The sequence below is a fragment of the Budorcas taxicolor genome, chromosome X (assembly GCF_023091745.1).
Source record: "Budorcas taxicolor isolate Tak-1 chromosome X, Takin1.1, whole genome shotgun sequence".
NCBI classification, from domain to species: Eukaryota; Metazoa; Chordata; class Mammalia; order Artiodactyla; family Bovidae; genus Budorcas; species Budorcas taxicolor.
The window spans coordinates 106,282,426-106,307,260 of record NC_068935.1 but is presented as its reverse complement, the minus strand read 5'-3'; the positions used below and the strand labels follow the sequence as shown (position 1 = coordinate 106,307,260).

The 24,835-nt window shown below is 43.2% G+C and overlaps 1 protein-coding gene across 1 annotated transcript in view; it reads left to right on the top strand.

The window, feature by feature from the left end:
- The first annotated feature begins 3,604 nt into the window (after nucleotides 1-3,604).
- Nucleotides 3,605-24,835, top strand: part of LANCL3 (LanC like family member 3) — a 111,051-nt gene continuing 89,820 nt past the window's right edge. Inside the window, exon 1 of the mRNA XM_052663564.1 lies at nucleotides 3,605-4,177. Within this exon, the coding sequence (XP_052519524.1) occupies nucleotides 3,605-4,177 (573 nt within the window). The remainder of the gene's footprint in view (nucleotides 4,178-24,835) is intronic.

Below are 24,835 nucleotides of genomic sequence, written 5' to 3'. Positions count from 1 at the left end.
TGGGGGGCTCCAAAATCACTGCAGATGGTGACTGCAGCCATGAAATTAAAAGGCACTTATTCCTTGGAATAAAAGTTATGACCAACCTAGATAGCATATTGAAAAGCAGAGACATTACTTTGCCACCAAAGGTCCGTCTAGTCAAGGCAATGGTGTTTCCAGTGGTCATGTGTGGATGTGAGAGTTGGACTGTGAAGAAAGCTGAGCGCCGAAGAATTGATGTTTTTGCACTGTGGTGTTGGAGAAGACTCTTGAGAGTCCCTTGAACTGCAAGGAGATCCAACTAGTCCATTCTGAAGGAGATCAGCCCTGGGATTTCTTTGGAAAGAATGATGCTAAAGCTGAAACTCCAGTACTTTGGCCACCTCATGCGAAGAGTTGACTCACTGGAAAAGACTCTGACGCTGGGTGGGATAGGGGGCAGGAGGAGAAGGGGATGACAGAGGATGAGATGGCTGGATGGCATCACAGAATCGATGGACGTGAGTCTGAGTGAACTCCGGGAGTTGGTGATGGACAGGGAGGCCTGGCGTGCTGCGATTCATGGGGTCTCAAAGAGTCGGACACGACTGAGCGACTGAAGTGAACTCAATCTTGCAAACATCTCCTAGAATGGCAAGTTTCAGGCAGGGGATGTGTTAATTTCTTTCTTACTGCCATCCAAAGGCGGACAGGGTTCTGAACAAAGGCACTTTAACAGTCAGGCAAAAGGGCAGGATTCCCTGAGGCAAACCATTCTGTATGATTATAATAACAAAAGCAAAGAAAAGCAAGTCTAAGAAACAGTTCCAACATGGAGTCAGAATTGGCTTCCTCCCTGCAACAATGTCTGAGAAGCCGATGGCACCCCACTCCAGTACTCTTGCCTGGAAAATCCCATGGACGGAGGAGCCTGGTGGGCTGCAGTCCATGGGGTCACCAAGAGTCGGACAGGACTGAGCGACTTCACTTTCACGCATTGGAGAAGGAAATGGCGACCCACTCCAGCGTTCTTGCCTGGAGAATCCCAGGGACCGGGAAGCCTGGTGGGCTGCCATCTATGGGGTCGCATAGAGTCGGACACGACTGAAGCGACTAAGCAGCTCCAACAATGTCTCTGTGCCTAAAGGGGTATAAATCACTCCTAAGGCCTACTACAGCTGATGGAGGAGGAAGCCAGGAGAAGAAATCAAACATTACAGTTGCTCCTTTGACACCCTTAGCCCAACACTGAACTCCCTGCCTACAAATGGACTTGTCTGTTTAATGTTTAAAGCCGCTCAGTCGTGTCCGACTCTTTGCGACCCCGTGGACTGTAGCCCACCAGGCTCCTCCATCCATGGGATTCTCCAGGCAAGAATACTCGAGTGGGTTGCCGTTTCCTTCTCCAGGGGATCCTCCCAACCCAGGGATCGAACTACAGGTAGACGCTTTAACCTCTGAGCCACCAGGGAAGACCCACAAGTGGACTTAGCTTTCTATTATTATAATGAAAATGAACCTGTTCTGGCACTCACAGGGGAATGGAGGCCATACCATCCATTCTTTGGATGTGTCAGTCCTGGCAATCATCTTGGCCAACTGAACTCCCTCCCCAGAAAATAGCAAGCAAGGACGGAGCAGCAGGCTATTTAATCTCTGCTTCCAAAATCACTGTGACTATTAACACTTTTGAGGAAAAAAATTACCTCCAAGCAAAACTGGCCTTTCAAGCCAGTGGAGCAGTTGCTCTCCCCACAGAGTGTCAGAAACTTTTCCATGAGTCACTTATTCTTTCGTGGCTTGCTCGGTCCCTATCAAAATGCAAATACCCCTGGGAAAGATGACCTCTTTAGCCTTCACTGGCCAACACTTTGGAAAAGGAAGAGTCATTTCAAAACAGCTGAGCAAAAGAAAGGCAATTCATTTGTGTCATTGTTCACTCTCTGTGTTTGCCACTGGACTGTAACCTCCTCGACATCTAGGACCATGTCTATTTTGCTTATCCATCTATTTTCAGGGTTTGAGACCCACAGGAGACACTGAAAATGTTGCAGAAACCACTTCTCGGGAAACCAAGCACCACACTAGGAGAGTTGGAGAACTCAGGTGTATTATTATGCCAGTGGGCTCAGAGGAGTTAACACTCCAAGCTCTGAGCCCCGAACAAAGCGGTTACAGAGTTTTTACAGTCCTACTATAGTGGGCAACACTAGCTGCTAATAGGCTGGTCTAAACTAAGGGGTTTCCCGCGCCTGGGAACAGTGGTCAAGATGGGGGGGGGGGTCCCTGACCTTTACACAGACAAGCATGATTAAGCAGGTTTGTAGGGGCTGGGCAACTGCAAAGAGCAGGACAAGGGTGAGTGAGATAAACTCCAGTTCCTAGTATTATAAGTCCCCACTTTCTGACACTACACGTGACCTACGTGATCCAGAATCTGCAAGCAGCAAGCTGGGTTAGAGACAGAAGGAGCAGGAGGTTATGTAAAAATTTAACTTTTCCTCTTCAAATACGCCTGAGGTGGGACGAGTGGGGGGTAGAGGGACAGAAGGAAAAAAACATGGGAAAGAAGGAAAAGAGTGAAGGAAATAACTAAGGACACACAGAAAATGGTTCAAAACGCCGAATTAAGATTCTCAGCAGCATTTACCCTTAACTTCACTGGTTAATGACCTCAGGTCATTTATGGGGTGCACACGGTGCCTGAATAGGTCTGGGGGGGGGGTCTCTAGAAGACAGAATCTCCATTCCTTACCTTATCCTGATGTGGTTCTCTGAACTTCTACTCCTGAGGATTCCGAGAAAAACAACCCAACAGCCAAGGCTGAGGAAGTTTCCCTATGGGGCACTTCACGGTTCTGCTGCATTCAAACCCCTCAGCCTCTGGGATGAAACACTCAGAAGACTGAGAACGTCAAAGTGACCGAGAGGAAAACACAACTTTCAGGAGGGCGCTCAGCATTTTTTCCCAGAAGCCTCTACAAGTTCCGCGGCTTCTCAACCTCTCCTGTGCATGCGAATCACCTGGGGCTCTTGCTAAACACGCTGACTGTGATCCACTGGGTCGGGGGCGAAGTCGGAGCCTCTGCATTTTTAACGGGCTCCAGGTGGTGCTGATCTGCTGACCCTCGGAGTACACGAGGGACTCGAGGTCTTCACCTCCCGGCCAGGTGTGCGTATGCCCAGCCTCGGCTTTCCGGCTCGCTGTCCCGCGCGTCCCTGGCCTTCCGCCGAGAGGGGAGGAGTCGGGGGCGGAGCGGGAGGAGTGGCGCGGCCCCCGCGTGGGTCCTGCCGGAGATCACTTCGGCCCCTTGGCGAGGAAGCCAAGCTGCGGCGGCGCAGGAGGGGGCGGGTTCGGCGAGGGCGCGGCCTCTGGGAGGGGGGCGCGCGACGCGCATCCCCCGCGCTCGCCGGGGCCACTCGGGAGCCTCGCGGCAGTCCGGTGCCCCACTTGGCAATCCGCTCCGCGCTGCTTCCTCGCGCCCGCCTCCTCTTGTCACCTCCCGTCTCAGCCTCCTCGCTCCATTCCGGCTGTATCCACCGCCATCCGAGTGCCTCAAAGAGCGAGAGGGGGTGCGCGGGACCGCAGGGCGCGCCCTCCAGCGGACCCCGGCTCGGCCTTGGTGGGGGCACGGGCGGCAGCATGGACACCAAGCGCTGCTTTGCCAATCGCTTCGATGACTACCAGGGCAGCCTGCTGGCGGGCCAGTGCGAGGAGGCGGTGGCGCCCTTGGTCACCGCCACCATCGAGCGCATCCTCCAGGAGCTGCCCCCGCTCGGGGGCGGCCCGGAGGGCCGGGGGGCGGCGGCCGCGGCCGGCAGCTGCCAGTGGGGACTGTACGGCGGCGTGGCCGGGGTGGCCTACATGCTCTACCACGTCTCTCAGAGCCCGCTCTTCGCCGGGGCCCGGGAGCGCTACCTGCGCTCGGCCAAGCGCCTCATCGACGCGTGCGCCCGCGCTGAGGAGTGGGGCGAGCCGGACGCCGACACCCGCGCCGCCTTCCTGCTCGGGGGCGCGGGCGTGTACGCCGTGGCCACGCTCGTGTACCACGCCCTGGGCCGGCCCGACTACGTGCAGCCGCTGGGCAAGTTCCGGGCTCTGTGCGCCGTCTGCGCGCCCGTCTCCTTCCTCGAGTGCGGCTCCGACGAGCTATTCGTGGGCCGCGCGGGCTACCTGTGCGCCGCGCTCGTGCTCAAGCAGAAACTCGCCCAGGAGGTAAGAGGCCACCCCGGCCGCCAGGGGGCGCGTGCCGCCCAACTACCCGGCTCCCGGCTCTGGGAGCTGCGCCCAGGCTGTTCTCCATCTCTTTGTTACTCTTTTGACTGGTTTCTTGAGGCTCTTGAGGTTTATCCCTTGCTTTTGTCCGTCTCCCCCCGCCCCGCCCTCCCCCCACTGCTTTCAGTCTCTCGGTTGGGATTACGCGCCTTTGCTCTTTGTTCGTGTTTTACTGAGACATGGCATCTCTCCAGATGCCTCTGCCCGGGTGTTGGCTGGAGGTCCTTCCAAGTGAGGTTTTTTAAATATCCCAAATGAAAGAGATTTCCCTTCCTTGAAACCCTCCTGTCAAAAGCTGAAGTACCCTCGCATGTCAGAGTACTAGAAAGTCATAGAAGTTGGGGAGTGGGCTCATCTGTGCTAGTATTGTTTCCATCATGAAGGTGAAGGTAAGTTGTTTCTGCGACCCCCGGGTCTGTATGTGCTTCCTGTGTTGCTAATCTGTAAATTGCACGGGTCCTATAAAATGCACTCTGAGGGGAGTGTCCTCTTTTAATTACATAAATGTAGACAGAATTCTACCCTATTGTAATCGAAAGTGCTTCCCCCCCCCCCCCATTTTAAAATGAATCATTAGGATTGTCAAGACGACAGCATACTTGACAGGGCAGGTTTTCTTAATGAATAGCTTTCCAGGGGCTCCTTGAATTGAACTGGATTTCACAACTATGTGTTTTTTTTTTTTCCTGGCTTCACTTTGAAGACAGCACATGGATATTAGAAGAGAGAGTGCCAGTTTCTGTGGTGTAGGGAAAAAAAAAGTCCTCCAAAGGATCATAGTAACTAGAACTGAAAGAGAGGCACTTCATTCATAACCCACTGCAGCCAAATACTGTTTAGGGAGGAAGTGACACATTTAACTTGGCTCCATTTGGGTGAGTGAAGCGTTTGAACACAAAGGTACACAGTGTTTTTAAAGTGTAATTAGATAACCTCTACAGAGGCGGTCTTGATTTTTTTTTTAATTTATAGCAGATGAGGTTAATTCAAGTGAGAAAGATTACTAAAGACTGTGCACTGTGCTAGCAGGGAGGCAAAGGGTTGTGTGACAAAGTTGTCTTGAAATAGTTCACTCTGCTTCGGAGTGACTGTTACCAGCTAGCAGTTTCCCAAGGGCCTTTCCAGTTGTAGAAAACCTCTGAGGAGGCCACCAGGCTATTTGCATCTCATTTGCATTATATTTGCATCTACTCCTCAGACCTTGCAGTCTGGTGGCAGGCGGGTTTCAAATTTATGGGGATTTCTCCCCCTAGTTGTTTTCCTTACACATGCTGCTTTCCCTTTCTGTGCTTTTCTCCAGAATGGAATGGCAGAGTGGGAGGACCATCAGGGCATGCGCAGGTGGCAACCGATCAGAAGGACTCCTTGCCTGAAGACTGGTGGCCCAGGGCCAGTCTGCAGTGCTGATCCACAAAGACATTTCTTAAGACCTCTCTTGTGCCCCGCTGCCAAACTGGATCTATCTTTTTATACTAATCAAGTTGAGGTGCTCTGGCCCCTGCTCCCAGGAGACAGAACAAGTTCTAAGGCTGTTTTGTTTTGGTTTTTTTTGGTTTCTTAAGCAAAGAAAAGCTCCAACCTGAGCAAATCAGCTAGTCTCAGTGGCAGCCTCAGCTGTGGTCATCCAAAAAGTTCAGGCATGAAAGGACAGAGGCGAAGCATGCCAGGCTTGAAGCCCTTTGAGGGGAAAATACAAGTCTTCTGCACCATCCCCACCCCCATGTTCTAGCCTGCATATGGCTTTGCCCTCGGTAGATGATCCATAAACCTTGATTAAATTGAATTGCGAACTTCTGTCATTTCTCTATGAATAATCTGTCATTCTGCCCTGGGTTTCTTTCCCTCCAATGTCATTTATATTCACTTTCCTCTTGGCAGTGCCCTCGGTTATCACCCTGGTTTAACTCCTCCCCACCCTACTTGACACATCTCTGCCACCTAATAAATAGTTGAATGAGTGAATCACCCTGTACTGGGATTAGTGCTCTCAGCTAGCTTCTCTCACTCCAGCCATTCCATGTACCTCTGAGAAACCAGGCTTCTTATAAACACTTTTCATTATGTCACTACCCTGCTCAATGTCCTGCAATGGCTCCCTATTTCCTTTTCTCCAGTGGCTGCTCATTTCGCATTTAAAGTGCTCATTTCGCATTTAAAGCCAAGATCTTTAAAATGACTGACAAAGCGCCATGTGATCTGACCCCAGCTTACCTCCTCTACTTTTTGCTCACTCTGCTTCAACCACACAGGCCTTCTTGCTGTTTCAGCCATTTATTGTCTCAGGGTGTTTGTACTCATTGTTCCCTCTGCTTGGAATACTCTCCCCCTATCTCTTTTTATAGTTAGCTCCCTGACCTTGTCTGAGTTATTTCCTCAGTGAGTCCTTCCCTATCCAATTTAAGTCCGATTTAAGACTGCCACCTGTCCCCTGACTTAGGCCCTTTTCTTGCTTCATTTAACTTATTTTCTTTACGTCTTCTTCACTTAGAATGTAGCTCCATAAGAGCAGAGGGTTTCCATTTCATTGATGGACTTAAGCGTTAAGATTGTACCTGGTACATATGTGGGTTCTCAACTTTCCTTATTTTGGTTGTGGTGGAAATATTTTCGATGCTTTGCTTCATCACTCAGTTCTAATAGCATCCCATTTACCAGTATTTTTCTTTATGGTGGTGTCTTTGATGTTATGTTTAAAATAATCCTTTCCTGTTTCTGTAAGAGCTTAAAAAATCCTTTCCTGCTGCCAAGGTATCAGTAAGTATTTTTTGAATGTGTGAATAAATGAGCACTACTTTCTTACAAATTTGACCTCAAACCAAGCTTAACCACTAGACCAGTGTTTGTTAAACCTTAACATGATAGGCATCACCTACAGATCGTGTTAATAAAACACAGATTCTGTTTCAGCAGACCTGGTATTGGGCCTGAGACTCTGCATTTCTGTCAGGTGCTGCTGACAGTCCAGGGATCACGCTCTGAATAGCAAGGCAGTAATACATTACTGCATGGATTTTGGCATTATACCAGCCCCGTCTATTAAGATGCTGTTTTGTGAAGCTTGTATATTTATTTATAAAGTTGTAGTTTAGAATACTGATTACTATATCCTACCACACTTTTGTTTTAACAACCCGCAAGAGGAATTTCTGTCAGGGCTTTGAAACAGGAAGAGTTGTGCTCCTGGAAATGAATTGAATCTTTTTAAATCTCCAGGATGAGTTGTATAACTGATCATGTTGCTCACTTTTTGTTGGCTCCTAGGAAGCATATGGTCAGAACTGTGGTCCACATAGCTTGTGTACAATACTGTATCACCTGTATTCTTATATACTAAAATTTACATTCGGTTTAATCTGTGTTTTTTTTCTTCCTTCATTTACCCTTTTCTGAACTTTCTTCCTTACATCTGATTTTATTGTTTGTATTTGTTTAGAAGATTCAGAGATGGAAAAAAAGTGTGTGTATGTAGACAGAGAGACATAGAGACAGAACCATTCTCTCCAGGTAATATATTTTTTGTTAATTTGGCCTTCCTGGAAATGCTCCAGGGAAATAGCTTAGAGCAGGGGTCCCCAGTCTCCAGGATCTAATGCCTGATGATCTGAGGTGGAGCTGATGTGATGATAATAAAAATAAAGTGCACAGTAAATGTAATGTGCTTGAATCAGCCTGAAGCCATCCCCGCCCCCCATCGATGGGAAAATTGTCTTCCAGGAAACTGGTCCCTGGTGCCAAAAAATTGGGGACTGCTGCCTTAGAGGGTTTGTTAGGCAGATATCCTTAAGAAATGGAGCACTGAAGTCTTAAGAAATCACACTGTAAAAACTTGCAAGGGTCTGTTCTGCTTTCCAGATTGGTGGAAATGTAGCAGGGAAAAGGAAGTGAGAATGGTGGTGGGGTTAAGGGGGAGGCCTGTGGAACCACAGTTAAAGTAATAACTTTTGCTCCTGGGTGACCTTGGACAAATAATTTTAACATCTTGGAGCCTGAATTTCCTCACTTGTAAAATGGACAAATGATAGCTTCCTCCTTCGCTTATTCTGTCATTCACTCACTCAGTGAATGTCAGGTTTCTCCATATGCCCGGAACCTTGCTAGATGGCAGGGTTGAGCAGTGAACAAAAATCAATATAGTTATGTTGTCAGAAGTGCTCTCAGAAGGAAGTAAACAGGAAGTAAGTGCGGGTGGGGTGGGAGCGGGTGGGGTGCTGCCTGGCATACATTAGCGGGGAAGGATTCTCGGTGGAGGTGACGTCCTGGCTCATCACTGAAGCATGAGAATGAAGCAGCTGCCTTAAAAGCAGGCATTCCAGGCTGAGGGGATGGCAAGGACAAAGCCCCCAGGCAGGAAACTGCTTGGAGATTTCCAAGAAAAGGAAGGTGGTGGCCCGGATGGAGAAGAGTGAGCAAAGGCTAGAGGGCTAGAGGCCAGGGAGGAGCTGTGAGCAGAGGAAAGGCAGGTCTGGCAAAGTTAGCAGTTGGGTATTTGTTTCAGTTGGAAATAGGGCAATGTCTTCATCTGATTCACCTTATAAAACAATGATACTGATTGGTTTTCTGTATAGACAGTGGATTGAACAGTATTAAGAAAGGTCACAGGAGGACTTTTTAGAGGGAATCTAAAAACCCCTTTGGTGCCAAGGACTCCTTTGTAAATCTGGTAAAACCTCCAGTACTTCTTTTGAGAAGAACGTTTTTAGATGCAGAAAATAAAACACACAGGATTACAAAGGAAGCCAATTATCTTAACATTCAGTTACCAAAACATTTTCAAAACGTGTGATGCACTAGCATATGTGCTGCTTGATTAACACGTTCAATGTGGTTTTGCAGTGGGGCCTAAGGAGTATGGTGTGTTTGCAACAGTGATGAGGGGCAGTGATATTTCGAGATGTCTTCAACAACTGCAGTGTGACATTATCGTATCTGTGATTTCTATAGGTGGCAAAGTCACGAGTACTCCTGGTGTTTCGTGGTCTGCATTTGTAATGAAAGGAAATGCCAAGCTGTTTAAATAAGGTTGGAGAAAATAGAGATGTGATTTTCTTTTCTTGGCCAAAGGGGACTGGTCTGGAGATGGCTGCAATGACTCACCCAAGATAAAGTGCCTAGCGTAGTGCTTGGCAGAGAGTAGCTGCTTAATGAAATCCATGTTATGCCCCTACTAACAAAAAATCAAAAGTGATTCTGAGCATCACATAGACAATTATGCCCAAGGAATCTATCATCCTGCTATGATTAAAGGAAAAAGCCTTTTGCTAGATTGTTCACTGGGTCCTTAACTCATTCCTAAGCATGTGGTTGGCAGCTAAATGGGGATGCCCTTAGCTGGATATAATAGAATGTCTGATAGAAAGTGATTTAAATAACAGGAACACTTATGACCTCACTTGACAAGGAGTATAGAGCTAGGTTATTCCAGGATTGGTTAAGCAACTCAGGAAAATCATCAGAACCCAAGCCCTCTCCAACCTTTTTCTCTGCTATTCTGGGAGTGTGTGATGTGCATGCTAAGCTGCTTTAGTCATGTCCACTCTCTGCGACCCTAAGGACAGGCTCCTCTGTCCATGGGATTCTCCAGGCAAGAATACTGGAGTAGGTTGCCATGCCCTCCTCCAGGGGATCTTCGTGACCCAAGGATCGAACTGGTGGCTCCTGCGCCTCCTGCATTGCAGGCAAATTCTGTACCACTGAGCCACCAGGGAAGCCTTGGTGAGCTGTAGCACTCTTCAGGATTGCAAGATGGCTATTGCCTTTCCAAGCATTGTGTTCTCATATAACTGAGGCTGGGTTTTTTTTTTTCCCTTGAATTTTTTTCTTATCATATGGAACAGTCTGTCCTTAAAGAATTTCCCATTCTGCCTCATTGCCCAGCACTTGGTCAGCAACCCAGGTCTGACCAGTCCTGGTTTCTGGGGAGGCCAGAAAGGCTTGTATTCTTTATTTCCAGCCTCTTATCAGTGGATCCAGATTCTTTCAAGAAAAGAAAAGGGAATGGCTGTTGGGTGGTTACCAAAGTGTCTGCCTTTTGGCTCACTTACCAAGGTCTGTCTCATGACTTCCAACTTCCTTGACTCTTGTCAACAATATTACAATGAACATGGAGATAAAGATACCTCTTCCAGATCCTGTTTTCATTTTGTTTGGATAAATACCCAGAAGTGGGAATGCTGGAGCATATGCTAGTTCTCTTTTCACTTTTTTGAGGAACATCCATACGGCTGTCGGTAGTTGTTGTACCAATTTAGGTTACTACCAACAGTGTATAGGGTTCTCTTTTCTCTGCATCCTCACTAACACTTTTTGATGATAGCCATTCTGAGAGATGTGAGAATATACCTCATTGTGGTTTTGATTTGCATTTCTCTGGTGGTTAGTGATACAGAATACCTTTTCATCCAACTATTGGCTGTTTGTATTTCATCTTCAGAGAGATGTCTATGCAGTTCCTCTGCCCATTTTTAAAAATGAGTTGTTTGCTTTGTATTTGTATGAGTTCTTTATATATTTTGAATTTTAACCTCTTACCAAAATGTGGTTTACAGGTATTTTCTCCTACAGTGTAGGTTGCTTGTTCTTTTTGTCAATTGTTTCTTTTGGCTGTGCAGAAGCATTTTAGTTTGATGTAGTTCCACTTATTTTTTGCTTTTGTTGCTTGTGCTATTGGTGTTATATCTAGAAAATCATTGCCAAGACCAATGTAAAGGAGCTTTTCCCCTATGCTTTCTTCTAGGAGTTTTACATTTTCAGATCTTATGTTTAAGTCTTTAATCATTTCAAGCTAATTTTTGTGAGTGTTGTGTAAGATGGGGTCCAGTTTGATTTTTCTGCATGTAGTTATCCAGTTTTCTCAATAGTGCTTATTATTGAGAATATTCTTTCCCCATTAAGTATTCTTGGCTCTCATATCAGATGTTAGTTGACCATATATGTGGGACTATGTTTATGGGCTCTTGATTCTGTTCCATTGATCTGTTTTTATGTCAGTACCATACTGTTTTGATAATATAACTTTGTAATACAGTTTGAAATCAGGAAGTATGGTACCTCTATCTCTGATCTCTTTCTCAAGATTTATTTGGCTCTTTGGGGTCTTTTTTGGTTCTGTATGAATTTTAGGACTCTGTTTTTCTTTCTGTGAAAAATGACATTAAAATTTTGAGAGCAATTGCATTGAATCCATAGATAGCTTTGAGCAGTGGTGGTGGTTAATCATTAAGTCATGTCCAACTCTTGCCATCCCATGGACTGTAGCCTGCCAGGCTCCTCTGTCCATGGGATTTCCCAAGCAAGAATACTGGAGTGGGTTGCCATTTCCTTCTCCAGGGGATCTTCCTGCCCCAGGGATCTAACCCTGGCCTCTTGCACTGCAGGTGCTCTCTTGCATTGCAGGCAGAGTCTTACTGACTGAGCCACCAGGGAAGCCCAGTATGATTACTACAGTCATGTTCTGGTAAAGGGTCAATTGTGTCTGATTCTTTGCGACCCATGGACTGTGGCCCACCAGGCTCCTCTGTTCATGGAATTCTCCAGGCAAGAACACTGGAGTAGGTTGCCATTCCTTCCTTCAGGGGATCTTCCCAACCCAGGGATCAAACCCGGGTCTCCTGCATTGCAGGCAGATTCTGTGGCTCAGATGGTAAAGCGTCTGTCTGCAGTGCAAGAGACCCGGGTTCGATCCCTGGGTTGGGAAGATCCCCTGGAGAAGGAAATAGCAGCCCACTCCAGTATTCTTGCCTGTAAAATCCCATGGACCGCAGAGCCTGGTAGGCTACCGTTCATAGTGTTGTAAAGAGTCGAACACGACTGAGCAACTTCACGTTTCTCTACCATCTGAGCCACCAAGGAAGCCCTTAATAGTATAAACATCTTAATATCAATCCTTCTGATCCATGAACACAGAATGTCTTTCCATTTATTTATCTTTAATTTCTTTCTTCAAAGTCTTACAGTTTTCAGTGTACAAAATTTTCACCTCCTTTGTTAAACTTACTCTTCAAGTATTTTATTTTTGATGCTATTATAGTGGGATTTCTTTATTTTTCAGATAGTTTGTTGTTTTCTTAGCATATAGAATCATAACTGATTTTGTATGTTGATGCTATAACTGCAACTTTATTGAATTACTAGTTCCATCAATTTTTTGGTAGAGTCTTGAGAATTTTCTGTATGTAAGATTATATCATCTGCAAAGTTTTACTTCTTCCTTTCTGATCTGGACATCTTTTATTTCTTTTTATTGCCTGATTGCTTTGGCTAAAACTTCAGTAGTATTTTGAATAAGAGTGAGAGTGGGCAGCCTTGTCTTGTTCCTGATCTTAGAATAAAAGTTTTCAACCTTTTACCACTGAGTATGATGTTAGCTGTGGGCTTGTCATATATGGCATTTATTATGTTGAGTTATGCAAGGAGATCCAACCAGTCCATTCTGAAGGAGATCAACCCTGGGATTTCCTTGGAAGGAATGATGCTAAAGCTGAAACTCCAGTACTTTGGCCACCTCATGTGAAGAGTTGACTCATTGGAAAAGACTCTGATGCTGGGAGGGATTGGGGGCAGGAGGAGAAGGGGACGACCCAGGATGAGATGGCTGGATGGCATCACTGACTCGATGTTTGTGAGTCTGAGTGAACTCCGGGAGATGGTGATGGACAGGGAGGCCTGGCGTGCTGCGATTCATGGGGTCGTGAAGAGTCGGACACGACTGAGCAACTGAACTGAATTGATATCCCTTTTATACCCAATTTGTTCACTTTTTATCATGAAAGGATGTTGAATTTTGTCAAATTCTTTATCTGCATCTATTGAGACAGTCATGATTTTTATCTTTCATTATATTAATGTGAGGGATTCCCTGGTGACTCAGATGGTAAAGAATCTTCCTGCAGTGAAGGAGACCCATGTTTGAACCCTGGGTCAGAATGATCCCCTGGAGAAGGGAATGGCAACCCACTCTAGTATTCTTGCTGGAGAATTCCCTGGACAGAAGAACCTGGCAGGCTATAGTCCATGGGATCTGAAAAGAGTCGGACAAGACTGACCAACTAACACTTCCACTTCCATATTAATGTGATGTATCACATTTTTAAAGGAAAACATTTTTTTTTACTCCTTCCATCACTTATTGAACAGACCGTGTGGCATGCAGTGTCCTTTGTACTATGTATACATTTTTATTTTCATTTTTTCAACTGTACTAAGGTATAATTGACAAAATTGTAAGATATTTAAAGTGTGCATTGTGGTGGTTTGATGTATGTATACTTTGTAAAATAATTCTCACCATATAGTTAACACATCCATCACCTCACATATTTGCATATGTTGAACCATCCTTATATCCCAGGGATTAAGTCCTTGGGTATGATCCCATTAATGTGCTCTTGAATTCAGTTTGCTAGTATTTTGTTAAAATTTTACATTTATGTTCATCATGAATATTGGCCTATAGTATTCTTTTCTTGTAGTGTCCTTTTCTGACTTTAGTATGAGAGTAATTCTGGCCTCATAAAATGAAGTTGCAAGTGGCCTCTCCTCTTCTTTTGGAAGAGTTTGGGAAGGATTGACACTAATTTTTCTTTCAATGTTTGATAGTATTCTCTAGTGAAACCATCTGGTCCTGGACTTTCCTTTGTTGGGAGATGTTTTATTAGTGATTCAGTATCCTTACTCATTATTGGTTTGTTTAGGTTTCTCTTTCATCATGATTAAGTCTTGGTAAGTTGCATGTTTTTAGGAATTTATCAATTTCTTCTAGGTTGTCCAGCTTGTTGGCATATAATTAATTGTTCATAGTAGTCTCTTAAGATATTTTGTATTTCTGTGGTATCATTTTTAATGTCCCCTCTTTAGTTTCTGATTTTGAATTTTCTTTTTGTCTTAGTCTAGCTGAAGTTGCTCAATTTTGTCATTTCAGAGAACCAATTCTTAATTTCATTGATTCTTTTCTCCTGTATTCCTGTTCTCCATTTCACTTACTTTGGCTCTAATGTTTGTTTATAATTTCCTTTCTTCTGCCAACGTTAGGCTTAGGTTCCCCCCGCCCCCTACCCCGGTTCCTGAAGGTATAAATGTTAGATTGTTTTGAGAGTTTTTTCCCTCAAGTTTTTCTTTAAAATTATTACTGTCATACAGGGTAAACACAAAGAGTAAGAGGATCCAGAAGATATACAGCCATATTTCAAAGATACTGTGGATTCAGTTCCGAACCACTGGAATAAAGTGAATATCTCAATAAAGCAACTCACATGAATATTTTGATTTCCCAGTGCAGATAAGTTACATTTACACTTATACTTTAGTCTGTTAAGTGTGTAATCATTATGTCTAAAAAAACAAAGTGCACACCTTAATTAAAAAATACTTTATTGCTAAAAAATGCTAACCCTCTCAGCCTACCATTAGTCAGTCATGGTACTAACATCAAAGATCACTGATACAGACCATCATAACAAATATAATAATAATGTAAAAGTCTGAAATGTTGGGAGAATTACCAAAATGTGACTCAGAGACAGAGTGAACAAATGCTGTTGGAAAAATGACTCTGATTTGCTCGACACAGTGTTGCCACAAACCTTCAATTTGTAAAATAATAAATAAAAATAAAAATGGAATGTCTACAAAGCACAATAAAGCAGAGAGCATAAAACAAGGTATGCTTGTTTTAAAAAGTCCTCTTTGAACATAAAACATTCTCTTTTTAAGAAATATTCTGGTTATGTAAACTACCTGTATTTTTGCCCATTTATGTGATATTTGTGTGTGTGTATGTGTGTGTACATATATATGTGACACACCTTGTTTTCATATGTGCCTTTCCTGGTAGCTGGTAAAGAATCTGCCTGCAATGCAGGAGACCCCGGTTCGATTCCCGGGTCAGGAAGTTCCCCTAGAGAAGGGATAGGCTACCCACTCCAGTATTCTTGTGCTTCCCTGGTGGCTCAGACAGTAAAGAATCCTCCTGCAATGTGGGAAACCTGGATCCAATCCCTGGGTTGGGAAGATCCCCTGGAGGAGGGCATGGCAACCCACTCCAGTATTCTTGCCTGGAGAATCCCTGTGGCCAGAGGAGCCTGGTGGGCTATAGTACATGGGGTCTCAAAATGTTGGACACGACAGAGTGACTAAGCACACCACAGCATAGAGACGTCTCATTCTTTATACTGGTTTGATTTAATAGCTATACCACAATTCAACCATTATAGACATTAAGTTGATTCATTTTTTTTCCTTTTTTGCTATCAGAATTAATGCTGTAAAGTATACACAGTAATACACATAATATACATATATGACATTTACATGTAACATATACATATATGTGTCTGTATATGTATCTTTGCCCTCTGTTACAAGTATATATGTAGGATAAATTTTTAAAACCCAATTGCAGAGTCAAAGTTTATAGCTGTTTTTCACTCAATGGAGATTATCAAGCTGCTATCCAGAAAGGTTACATCAATTTCCATTCCCTCCACGAGCATTCGGGGGTGCCTGCATTCCCACATTATTGTCAATACTAGGTTTCATCAGACTTTTTAACATACGACAGACTAATGGGTAAAAAAAAAAAAAAAGAAGAAGATGGAGATTTCTCGGATAGAAAATGTGTCCCCTTATGTCTTCATTCAATACTCACTGAACAAAATGCATATACAGGATTTCACCCAGTCTAAATCTGAGTGGTCCCTGGTTTGTAAGCAGCAGTGTGTTGTGCATTGCTCAAGTAAACCTGGCAGTTTGGCTTGAAATGACAGCAGGTTGGGGAAGCTGGATTTTTGTAAGCTGAGTCCAGTTCATAATTGCTCGATTATAGATGTATCAGGAAATGGGGCACTTCCGTGGGCTGTAGCTTGGATCCTTTGTTACTCTTGATCCAGAACCCTGTGATGGCTGAAAGGACATAAGAACTAGCACTACTTAATCATTTAGTGTCCACCCTGTCATGAGCCCTTTCCATATATTATGTCATTTAGTACCAATACTTATGACTAGGCACCATATTATCTTCCTCCTCCCCATATGAGGAAACTGAGGCACAGAGAGGCTGTGGGACTTCTTCTAGGTTCCACAGCTAGTCAGCAGCAGAGATGGGGTTCCATCCAACACAGGCTGGTCGCCAAATCTGTGCTTTCAATGAGCTCTCTTCACACTTCAATGTGCACTCAGATCTCCTGGCGATCCTGTTAAAAATCAGGTTTTGATTCAGCAGATCTGGGGTGAGGCCCAAGATACTGTATCTCAACAAGCTCCCAGATGCTGCTGCTGCTGGTTCATTGAGCAGATTTGAGTAAAAACCTTGAAATCATTAATTTTTTGTCCATTTTATGGGATTGCCTATCAACAGATTTCACTGATCCCTGCCCTGCCCCCTTCCCACCACCTGCCACTTCATGATGTTCATCAGTTGACCTTTTTACTGAAAATGACTTATTCCACAAATGCCAGAATATCAGCTCTCCAATTCGTAGGTGCTGCTGAAGGACTTTTTGCAGGTTTAAGGACTCTGTTAACATCTATGAGTGAATGTGTAGATTTCCTTTTTTTCTGATAAATTTAATTTTACACTCTATATACAAAGATGTTTTCTTTTTTTAGAATTCCTTTAAAGGCCCAAATAGACCATGTTCCAGCAGTTTTAAATGATTTCATAGTAAGAGACACTTTATCATTCCCACATCAGATTGAAAACATGATGCTCTGATCATTTTTCAGGGCAAGAATGGAACCACTCCTGTTTTAGAATCATTCAGTTAAATTTATCAATCTGACGTAAAGGAGTGTTGCCCCAACTCTAAATTAAATGGAAGATGCTTAGACATTTTTTTTTTTTTCCTAATAGGTTGGGAAAATCCTCTGGAGAAGGAAATGGCAACCCACTCTGGTACTATTGCCTGGAAAATCCCATGGACGGAGGAGCGTTGTAGGCTACAGTCCATGGGGTCACAAAGAGTTGGACATGACTGAGTGACTTTACTTTACTTACTTTCACAATGATTTAACACTCAGAATAAACTTGGTTTCCTTAGAGATAACTTATCTCTTTTAATTAGTCCACTAATATACATTCCACTAAAAACTAAACTTATTACTTGTAATCATTTGGAGAGCATGGTTCATAATTTTCTTATTACTGAATAAATAAATTGGGGAAATGTGCATAATAAAAGTTCTTTTAAATGTTCTGAATTATTTGTTTTGCCAGTAACCTGACCTCCCAGTATTCCATAAGAAGGTGGTTTTAATGGAACTGTGCTGTATTTATGACGTCTGAATGTGAAAATGACAGATTGTATTAATTTCTTATTAATTTGGCTAATTTCCTCTTCACTGGTTAATGAAAGATGTTTGTCTCTTGACTGGCTCCTACACAGTGCACAGATTTCCTCTGTGTGGCAGGGGAAGAGCATCCTTTAATATCCCCATGTGGAGATGGTCTCTTGGTAAACTGGCCAGCAGCCCATGATGTATCCAAATAAGTGTTTCTCTTCAAGATTCGCTTTTACTGATTACTTTCTGACCTGCATTCATTAATTAAGTACAGTGCCTTGGATGTTGGTTTGAGTCAAAGAAAAACATGTTGTTTTCATGCATTATTTACATATATCGAAGTACCTCTTATCTTTTCCTAGTTATTTTCTTTATGGATTTAGTTACTAAGGAAACTTACCAAGTTAACAGCCTCATTATTCCTGGGGTGCTAGCCACTTGAACAAATGGAATTTTCAAGAAGTCATTTGATCCATTCTTTTAGCAAGCTGAACAAAGAAGTGTTTTGTGTAAGGTCACATTTCCTTTTCTGAACAGCTTTACCCATTCAACAACCCAAACAAATGAACGCCTTTGACACATTGAAGTGTGAGTGTTGCTACCTGGGCCATAAAGAAGCTGGTTCTCAGATGAGAGGCAGTCATAAAAGCTTCATGGCTGAGAACATCATCTAAATGAGAGGTGCAAAACAAATATTGGTCATAGCATTATGTGCAGCTAGCTGTTACTGTGCCCATCTGCTGGCTCCATTGCTTTGCATGGAATGGATTCCTCATGCTCATTGGTGTATTGAAATCTGGTGTCCAAGGCAACCAAAGCATCACCAATCCAAACCAAGCACTATGGGGACCAGCTGAATCTCCACTCCTACAATGACTTTAGAAGGGAGCTGCATCCCTAACGGACTTTACAACTATCTAAGGCTGAAGAGTTCCAGTGATCCACCAGAAAGGAAGTATTGTTCTCATGCACATTTCAATAACATAATTTTGCTATTTAAAATGTTTCTTCTTTCCTTGTGAGGCAAAGAGAATTGCGTGAGTTATCACCCATTGCAGCTGTTGAAATAGTTTAGCAGCTCAATGAAGGCATTAAAAGATGATGGTTAAGAACAGGGCTTTCAGAGTCCCATAGCCTTGGTGTTGAATCGTGGCTCCATCCTGGTTGACCTTAGCCAGGTTACTTTAGCATATTTAAAGTTTGATTTCCTCATTTGCAAAAGGTAAGGCGAAAACCCTCTTCTTAGGTGTGGTAGGAAGATCCACTGAGAATGTGTATGTAACATGCTTAGCAGAGGGGTCTGCTAGGCACATAGTAAAGACTCTGTGTAAATCAGTTCTTGTTTTATTAGTATTTTGAATATTGTCATTAATGTGAAGTGAGACCCTCTGTGGACTAAATGATACAGGTGTGTTTTAGGGGGAAGTTTAGCCCATGTAATATTCCCTGTGGTGGTATTCAGAGCTGCTATGCCCCTGATCACAACAGCAAAGCTTTGAGATCTTGAAACAGAGGCCATAAAGTGCTGGACAGAAATACTCTTTTCTCTGCCACACTGGAGATTAAGCTGAGCTGCTCAGAGAGATTATGTGTCAAAATAAATTGAATGACTGGTCATCACCCCTGGAACCCGAACTTGTTCAAGTTGCCCTCTGCACTTTGGTTCCTCCAGGAAGAGGGCGTTCTTTTCTCTTTTTGCTAAGTTCAGGCTCTTTGAAGACTTAATCTAGGAATTGGTTTTCCTGTGTCTGATTTGTGCTTCTCAGAGTAAATCACCTAATTGGCTTTATCAGAAGAGATTTGCTATGCAGGTGATATTGGGATGTTTGTTCTTTTGCTCTCTTCCCCCCAGAATCTGAGGGGGAGATTCAAGGAGCTCTTTCCTGCTCTTAAAGCCTCATCTTTGCTTCTAAAGATCATTTGCTTGTATGGCACTAATTCAGAATTTCAGGCAAATTTCAGTAGTTGCCTCTCTGGTGAAGTGACAGTTTCAAATGAGTTTTCCTCAGCAAATGTTCCAGATCATGTACAGTCAGTAGCTTGTCTCAGCAAAGGATTAATACAATTAAGGATTCTTCCAAGTGTTTCTTCAGCTTCTGGGCCCAAAGTTATGTTTTTTCTTGCATTAATGAACTTTTCTATTTGTGTTTCAAGGCTGTGTCATACATATAGACTCACTGTCAGTTTTACAAACTTAAATCTACTCTTTAGCTCCTATTCATACTCATTTATGACATGATCTTGACATTTATAACTACACTACTCTAATAGTAATGGAGTAGCAAATGGCAACCCGCTCCAGTATTCTTGCCTGGACAACCCCATGAACAGAGGAGCCTGACAGGCTACAGTCCATGGGGTCACAAAGAGTCAGGTATGACTGAATAACTGAGCACATACTCTAATAGTAAAGGCATCATTATGATTTCTTCTTATCCCTAATAACTGAGTTGTTGTGTATATCCATTCAGTCATTTCAGTCGCTCAGTCATGTCTTGACTCTTTGCGACCCCATGGACTGCAGCATGCCAGGCTTCCCTGTCCATCACTGACTCCCGGAGCTTGCTCAAACTCCTGTCCATTGATTTGGTGATGCCATCCAACCAGCTTAATCTCTGTCGTCCCCTTCTTCTGCCTTCAATATTTCCCAACATCAGAGTCTTTTCCAATGAGTCAGTTCATCGCATCAGGTGGTCAAAGTATTGGAGTTTCAGCTTCAGCATCAGTCCTTCCAATGAATATTCAGGACTGATTTCCTTTACGATTGACTGGTTTGATCTTTCTTGCAGCCCAGGGGACTCTCAAGAGTCTTCTCCAACATCACAGTTCAAAAGCATCAATTCTTCGGCACTCAGCTTTCTTTATAGTCTAACTCTCACATCCATACATGACCACTGGAAACACCATAGCTTTGGTTAGATGGACCTTTGTAGCAAAGTAATGTCTCTGCTTTTTAATACGTTGTCTAGGTTGGTCATAACTTTTCTTCCAAGGAGCAAGCGTCTTTTAATTTCATGGCTGCAGTTACCATCTGCAGTGATTTTGGAGCCCAAGAAAATAAAGTATAGCTGTTAGTTCTGCCTAAAATCTCCAATATCCCAACAGCTGTCTCTAGGTCTGTGGCCTTTTTCTCCACGGGGGTCCATAATGTCTTTCCCAGATCTGTGGCCTCAGGTCAGTGTTTCTCACACTTGAACATGTATGAGAATCCCTTGGAGGACTTGTTCCAGCCCCAGAGTTTCTGATTCAATGGATCTGGAGTCAGACCTGAGACTTTGTACTGTGAACAAGTTTCCACTGATGCTGCTGCTTGTCTGGAGACTACATTTTTAGAACCACTGCCTTATACTATACCCTTAACCTTGGCCAGACATCTCTGAAATGTGGGAACTTGGTGAAGGCCGTACAGTGGTAGTACCACAAACTTACCACCACCACCAGAAAATAACTCAAAAGATAGGGCTGACTGTATGACAGGTACTGTGATGAACATATTGTATCCATTTCAGGGAAGAATACTGGGACTTAGGTTCAGGAACTTGCCTGGCATCACACAGCTGGGCAAGTAGTTGAACCCACATCTTCGTGATTATAGAGCTGCTTCTGGAGATTTAAGTCAGATAAGACTTCCGCATGTTTTTCTACTGAAGTATTCATGGCCAAGAGGAGAGCGAGTTGTACCCCAAGACACCTGGAATGATAGTTTGAACTCGACTCTCTGAACTTCAAGGTGTTTTTGGAGTTTAACTTAAGAGTGAATAAAAATGGTGGTACAGGAGAGTGCTCTGCATGGATTCTGAAGTTCCAGAAGCCAGTTAGTCTCAGCTCAACTTTGTCAGTTGCAACTTTGATAGGTCCTTTCACAAACCTGAGCAACTCAGTGATACTCTTAGGCTAGGCTCTCCAGAAGTTGCCTCTGAGGTGTGGATATACTTCATTCAGGAAGGACTCTCAGAGAAACCAGTATAGGAGTAGGGCAAACAGTGAAGAGTGGGAAGCCAAGCAAAGGTGTGATTTTTAGGCTGAGTTACAGCTTCCATCTCATTCTTTAAAGAACCCCAGAGGGCAGATAGCATCTCATAGTTTGTCCTGACTTGAGTCAAGCACTCCCACCAGCATTTCACTACTAGATGGAGGTGTAATCTTCCCAGTACTTCCAGGCTTCTGGAATTGTGGGGCAAATGTGAAAAACAGAACTTTCTAGATTTAAGGGACCCCCACCCCAGCAATGTTGGATAGAAAAAGAATAAAGAAAAGATTCTAAAGGCTTCTAAGAAGAAAAATAAAACTGCTTCCTTAAAAGAATTTGCACTGGACTTTCAGTAGCAACTTAAGCTACCCAACAGTGGCACAAGGCCTCCTAAGTTCACAGAGAAAATTATCAACTAGAATTCTGTAGCAGCCAAAATTATCAATCAACTGTGAGAGTAGAAAAAAAAAATCTTTGCAAGTTCTCAAAAAAAAAACACACACACACACATTTTTTTTTTCTTTCAAAAATGTAAGGCATAGGTAATTTTGCTTCACAGAATGTATTTAAAGAACTTACAGACCAGACGTTCCAAATGAAGCAACCACTGTCTGGAACACTGCAGGAGCTGGTAAAACATTTTTGAGGGCGGTCCATGGTGTTGGTGGAATGAACCGAGAAATAGGAAAGTATGAGATTTCAAAACCTGGAGCTCCAATGCAGATGAGATCAGAAAACTTCAAGAGTGATGGTAAAGGACAGCCCAGGATGTAGCTGGGTATCAAGTCTTGAAGGAAGCCTAAGTACTGAAGCAGAGCTACAGCCAGGATGATGCTAAGAGAAAAACAATAGAATAGATGAATTATCTGATATGCTTGGCTGTACCTAGAGGAGTTATGCAAGTTTGTCGGAAAGTTAAGGTGCGAATTTGGTATAGACAAAATAGAAAAACAGACGATATAGAAAGAAAAGGAAGTTATCTTGCAGGGGGAAGTAGAGGGAAAAAGGAAATAGTAATCATTGAACATGGTTTTGAGGAACTCCACTTTTTAAGTTATATACATGTATTAGGTTGACCAGAAAGCTCATTTGGGTTTTCCCATAATGTGTTATGGAAATGTCTGAACAAACTTTTTAACCAACCTAATATTTCTTTGAGAAATATAAATACCAAGAACATAAGAGCTATTTTTCTTAATCTCACCTGTGCTTTTTAGCTGTGATTTCACCATATTCTCTTCTTCATAGTCTTATTCCTGCTTAGTGATTAACAAATGTTCTTAGAGAACATCTATGGAATATTACCTAATGATAGAAATAATGTCATTTATAGATAAATTTTGTCAGTATATTTCCTCATCAAAAGTGTGGCTTGATACATTCCTAATATTCTAATAAGTAATACTAAATTAGGATTTAATGACATTTTATTAGTTTGGCCGAATAGCTCTGTGTCATTTAAAATCTTCATATGGTTTAATTTAAATAGTTGTGCCTTTAAAAATATTGAGTAAAATAATGAAGATCAGAGCTATATTTATTAAACTTCTACCCAGAAAGGAGGGGAGATTCCAGTTAAAATAATTAAAAGTAAAAAGATAGATGGTTAGAATACAGTAAAGATTGGTGGAATCACGTATATAAAGCAGAATAAGAATATAGTTTTTTTTTTTCATGGAAGTGGCTCTAAGATGCTCCAAGATTCTATAATGCTTCCAAGTCATTGCAACCAGTGGTAACTAATAATTATATAGAACATTAACTCGACTAACTACTTGTTACATAAGCTGTCTCATTTAATTCTCACAATCTCTCTTCAAGTTAGATATTATTACTACTACATTTTCAGAACAGAAAATAGAAAACATTGCAGAGAGGTTGAGTAACTTCCCCAAGGATGTAGGGTTGAGAGGTAGGATAATGATAACATTTATTGCCCAAGCAGGATACTTTTGGTAGGAACCAGCCAGTTAAGATTCTAAGACAAGAGAGGGAAACCAAGACTTACCTGTGGGATTTATGATCCCCAGTTGATAAGGGATTGAATCTTGTCTAGAATTCAGGTTCTTCTGGAAACTTGTGCTCTTTCTGCTGCCTTGGGCTAGTGGTACCCTTTGTTGTTCAGTTGCTCAGTTGTGTCTGACTCTGCAACCCCATGGACTGTGGCACACCAGGCTTCCCTGTCCTTCACCATCTCCTGGAGTTTGCTCAAACTCATGTCTATTGAGTCAGTGATGCCATCCAACCGTCTCATCCTTTTTCGCCCCTTCCTCCTCCTGCTCTCAACCTTTCACAGCATTAGGGTCTTTTCAGTGAGTTAGCTCTTTGCATCAGGTGAAAGTGAAAAGTGAAGTATTAGGTACTCAGTCATGTCTGACTCTTTGTGATCCCATGGACTGTAGCCTGCCAGGCTCCTCTGTCCTTGAAATTCTCCAGGCAAGAACTCTGGAGTGGGTTGCTATTTCCTTCTCCAGGGGATCTTCCCAACTAAGGGATTGAACCCAGGTCTCCTGCATTGCAGGCAAATTTTTTACAGCCAAAATATTGGAGCTTCAGCTTCAGCATCAGTCCTTCCAATGAATGTTCAATCCTTTAGGATTGACTGGCTTTGATCTCTTGGCTGTACAAGGGTGGTACCCTTCATGTTAAATGAAATTCCCCGTTCCCTAAATATGCCAATAAACGTTAACTGATGAATGGCAAATAGTTGTTTCTGTTCATTGAGAGAACCCTTGAGGCAGTGGGTAGAGTGTCTGCATATCCATTCTGGAGTTTCAGGACTGAATCTGTTGCTGACTCCCACCCAAGATGCCACTCAGTAGCCCGAAAACTCAGAGAGAGGAGGTGTCTGGAAGGCATTCAGACACAGTTGACCAGTTCCCAAATAGAACATGATAGAAGAGAGAATTGGAGACAAGCATGGACAATTAAGCGTGAGGATGGAAGTGGATGGCCAACTGTGAGAAGAAGGATCCTTAGCAGGAAGTGCCTAACACCACATTTGTTCCCTGAGTTTCTTTTGTTGCTTTTCTCATAAGCCTTTTTTCTCCCTTTCCTCGGCACTTCTGGCTGCCCTTTTGGGTGTACTGTTCACTGCACGTTTCATGTTTGTTTCCATCCTACACATTTCCCAGAGAGCCTTGCTTGCAGCAAGACTGCAGCAGCTCTAAGTTCTTCATCTCCACTCCCTTTTCACTAATACTGATCTGAATAATAGGCAGACCTGGCAAAAAAAAGTTTCCTAATACATATTCATGGAAGAGAGGAAGGGATGCCCATGAACTGTTTTTAATTTCACAAAGCTAAATAATCCCCTTTATTGGAGTCTCAAGAAGGGACAGCCCACATTTTAAAAG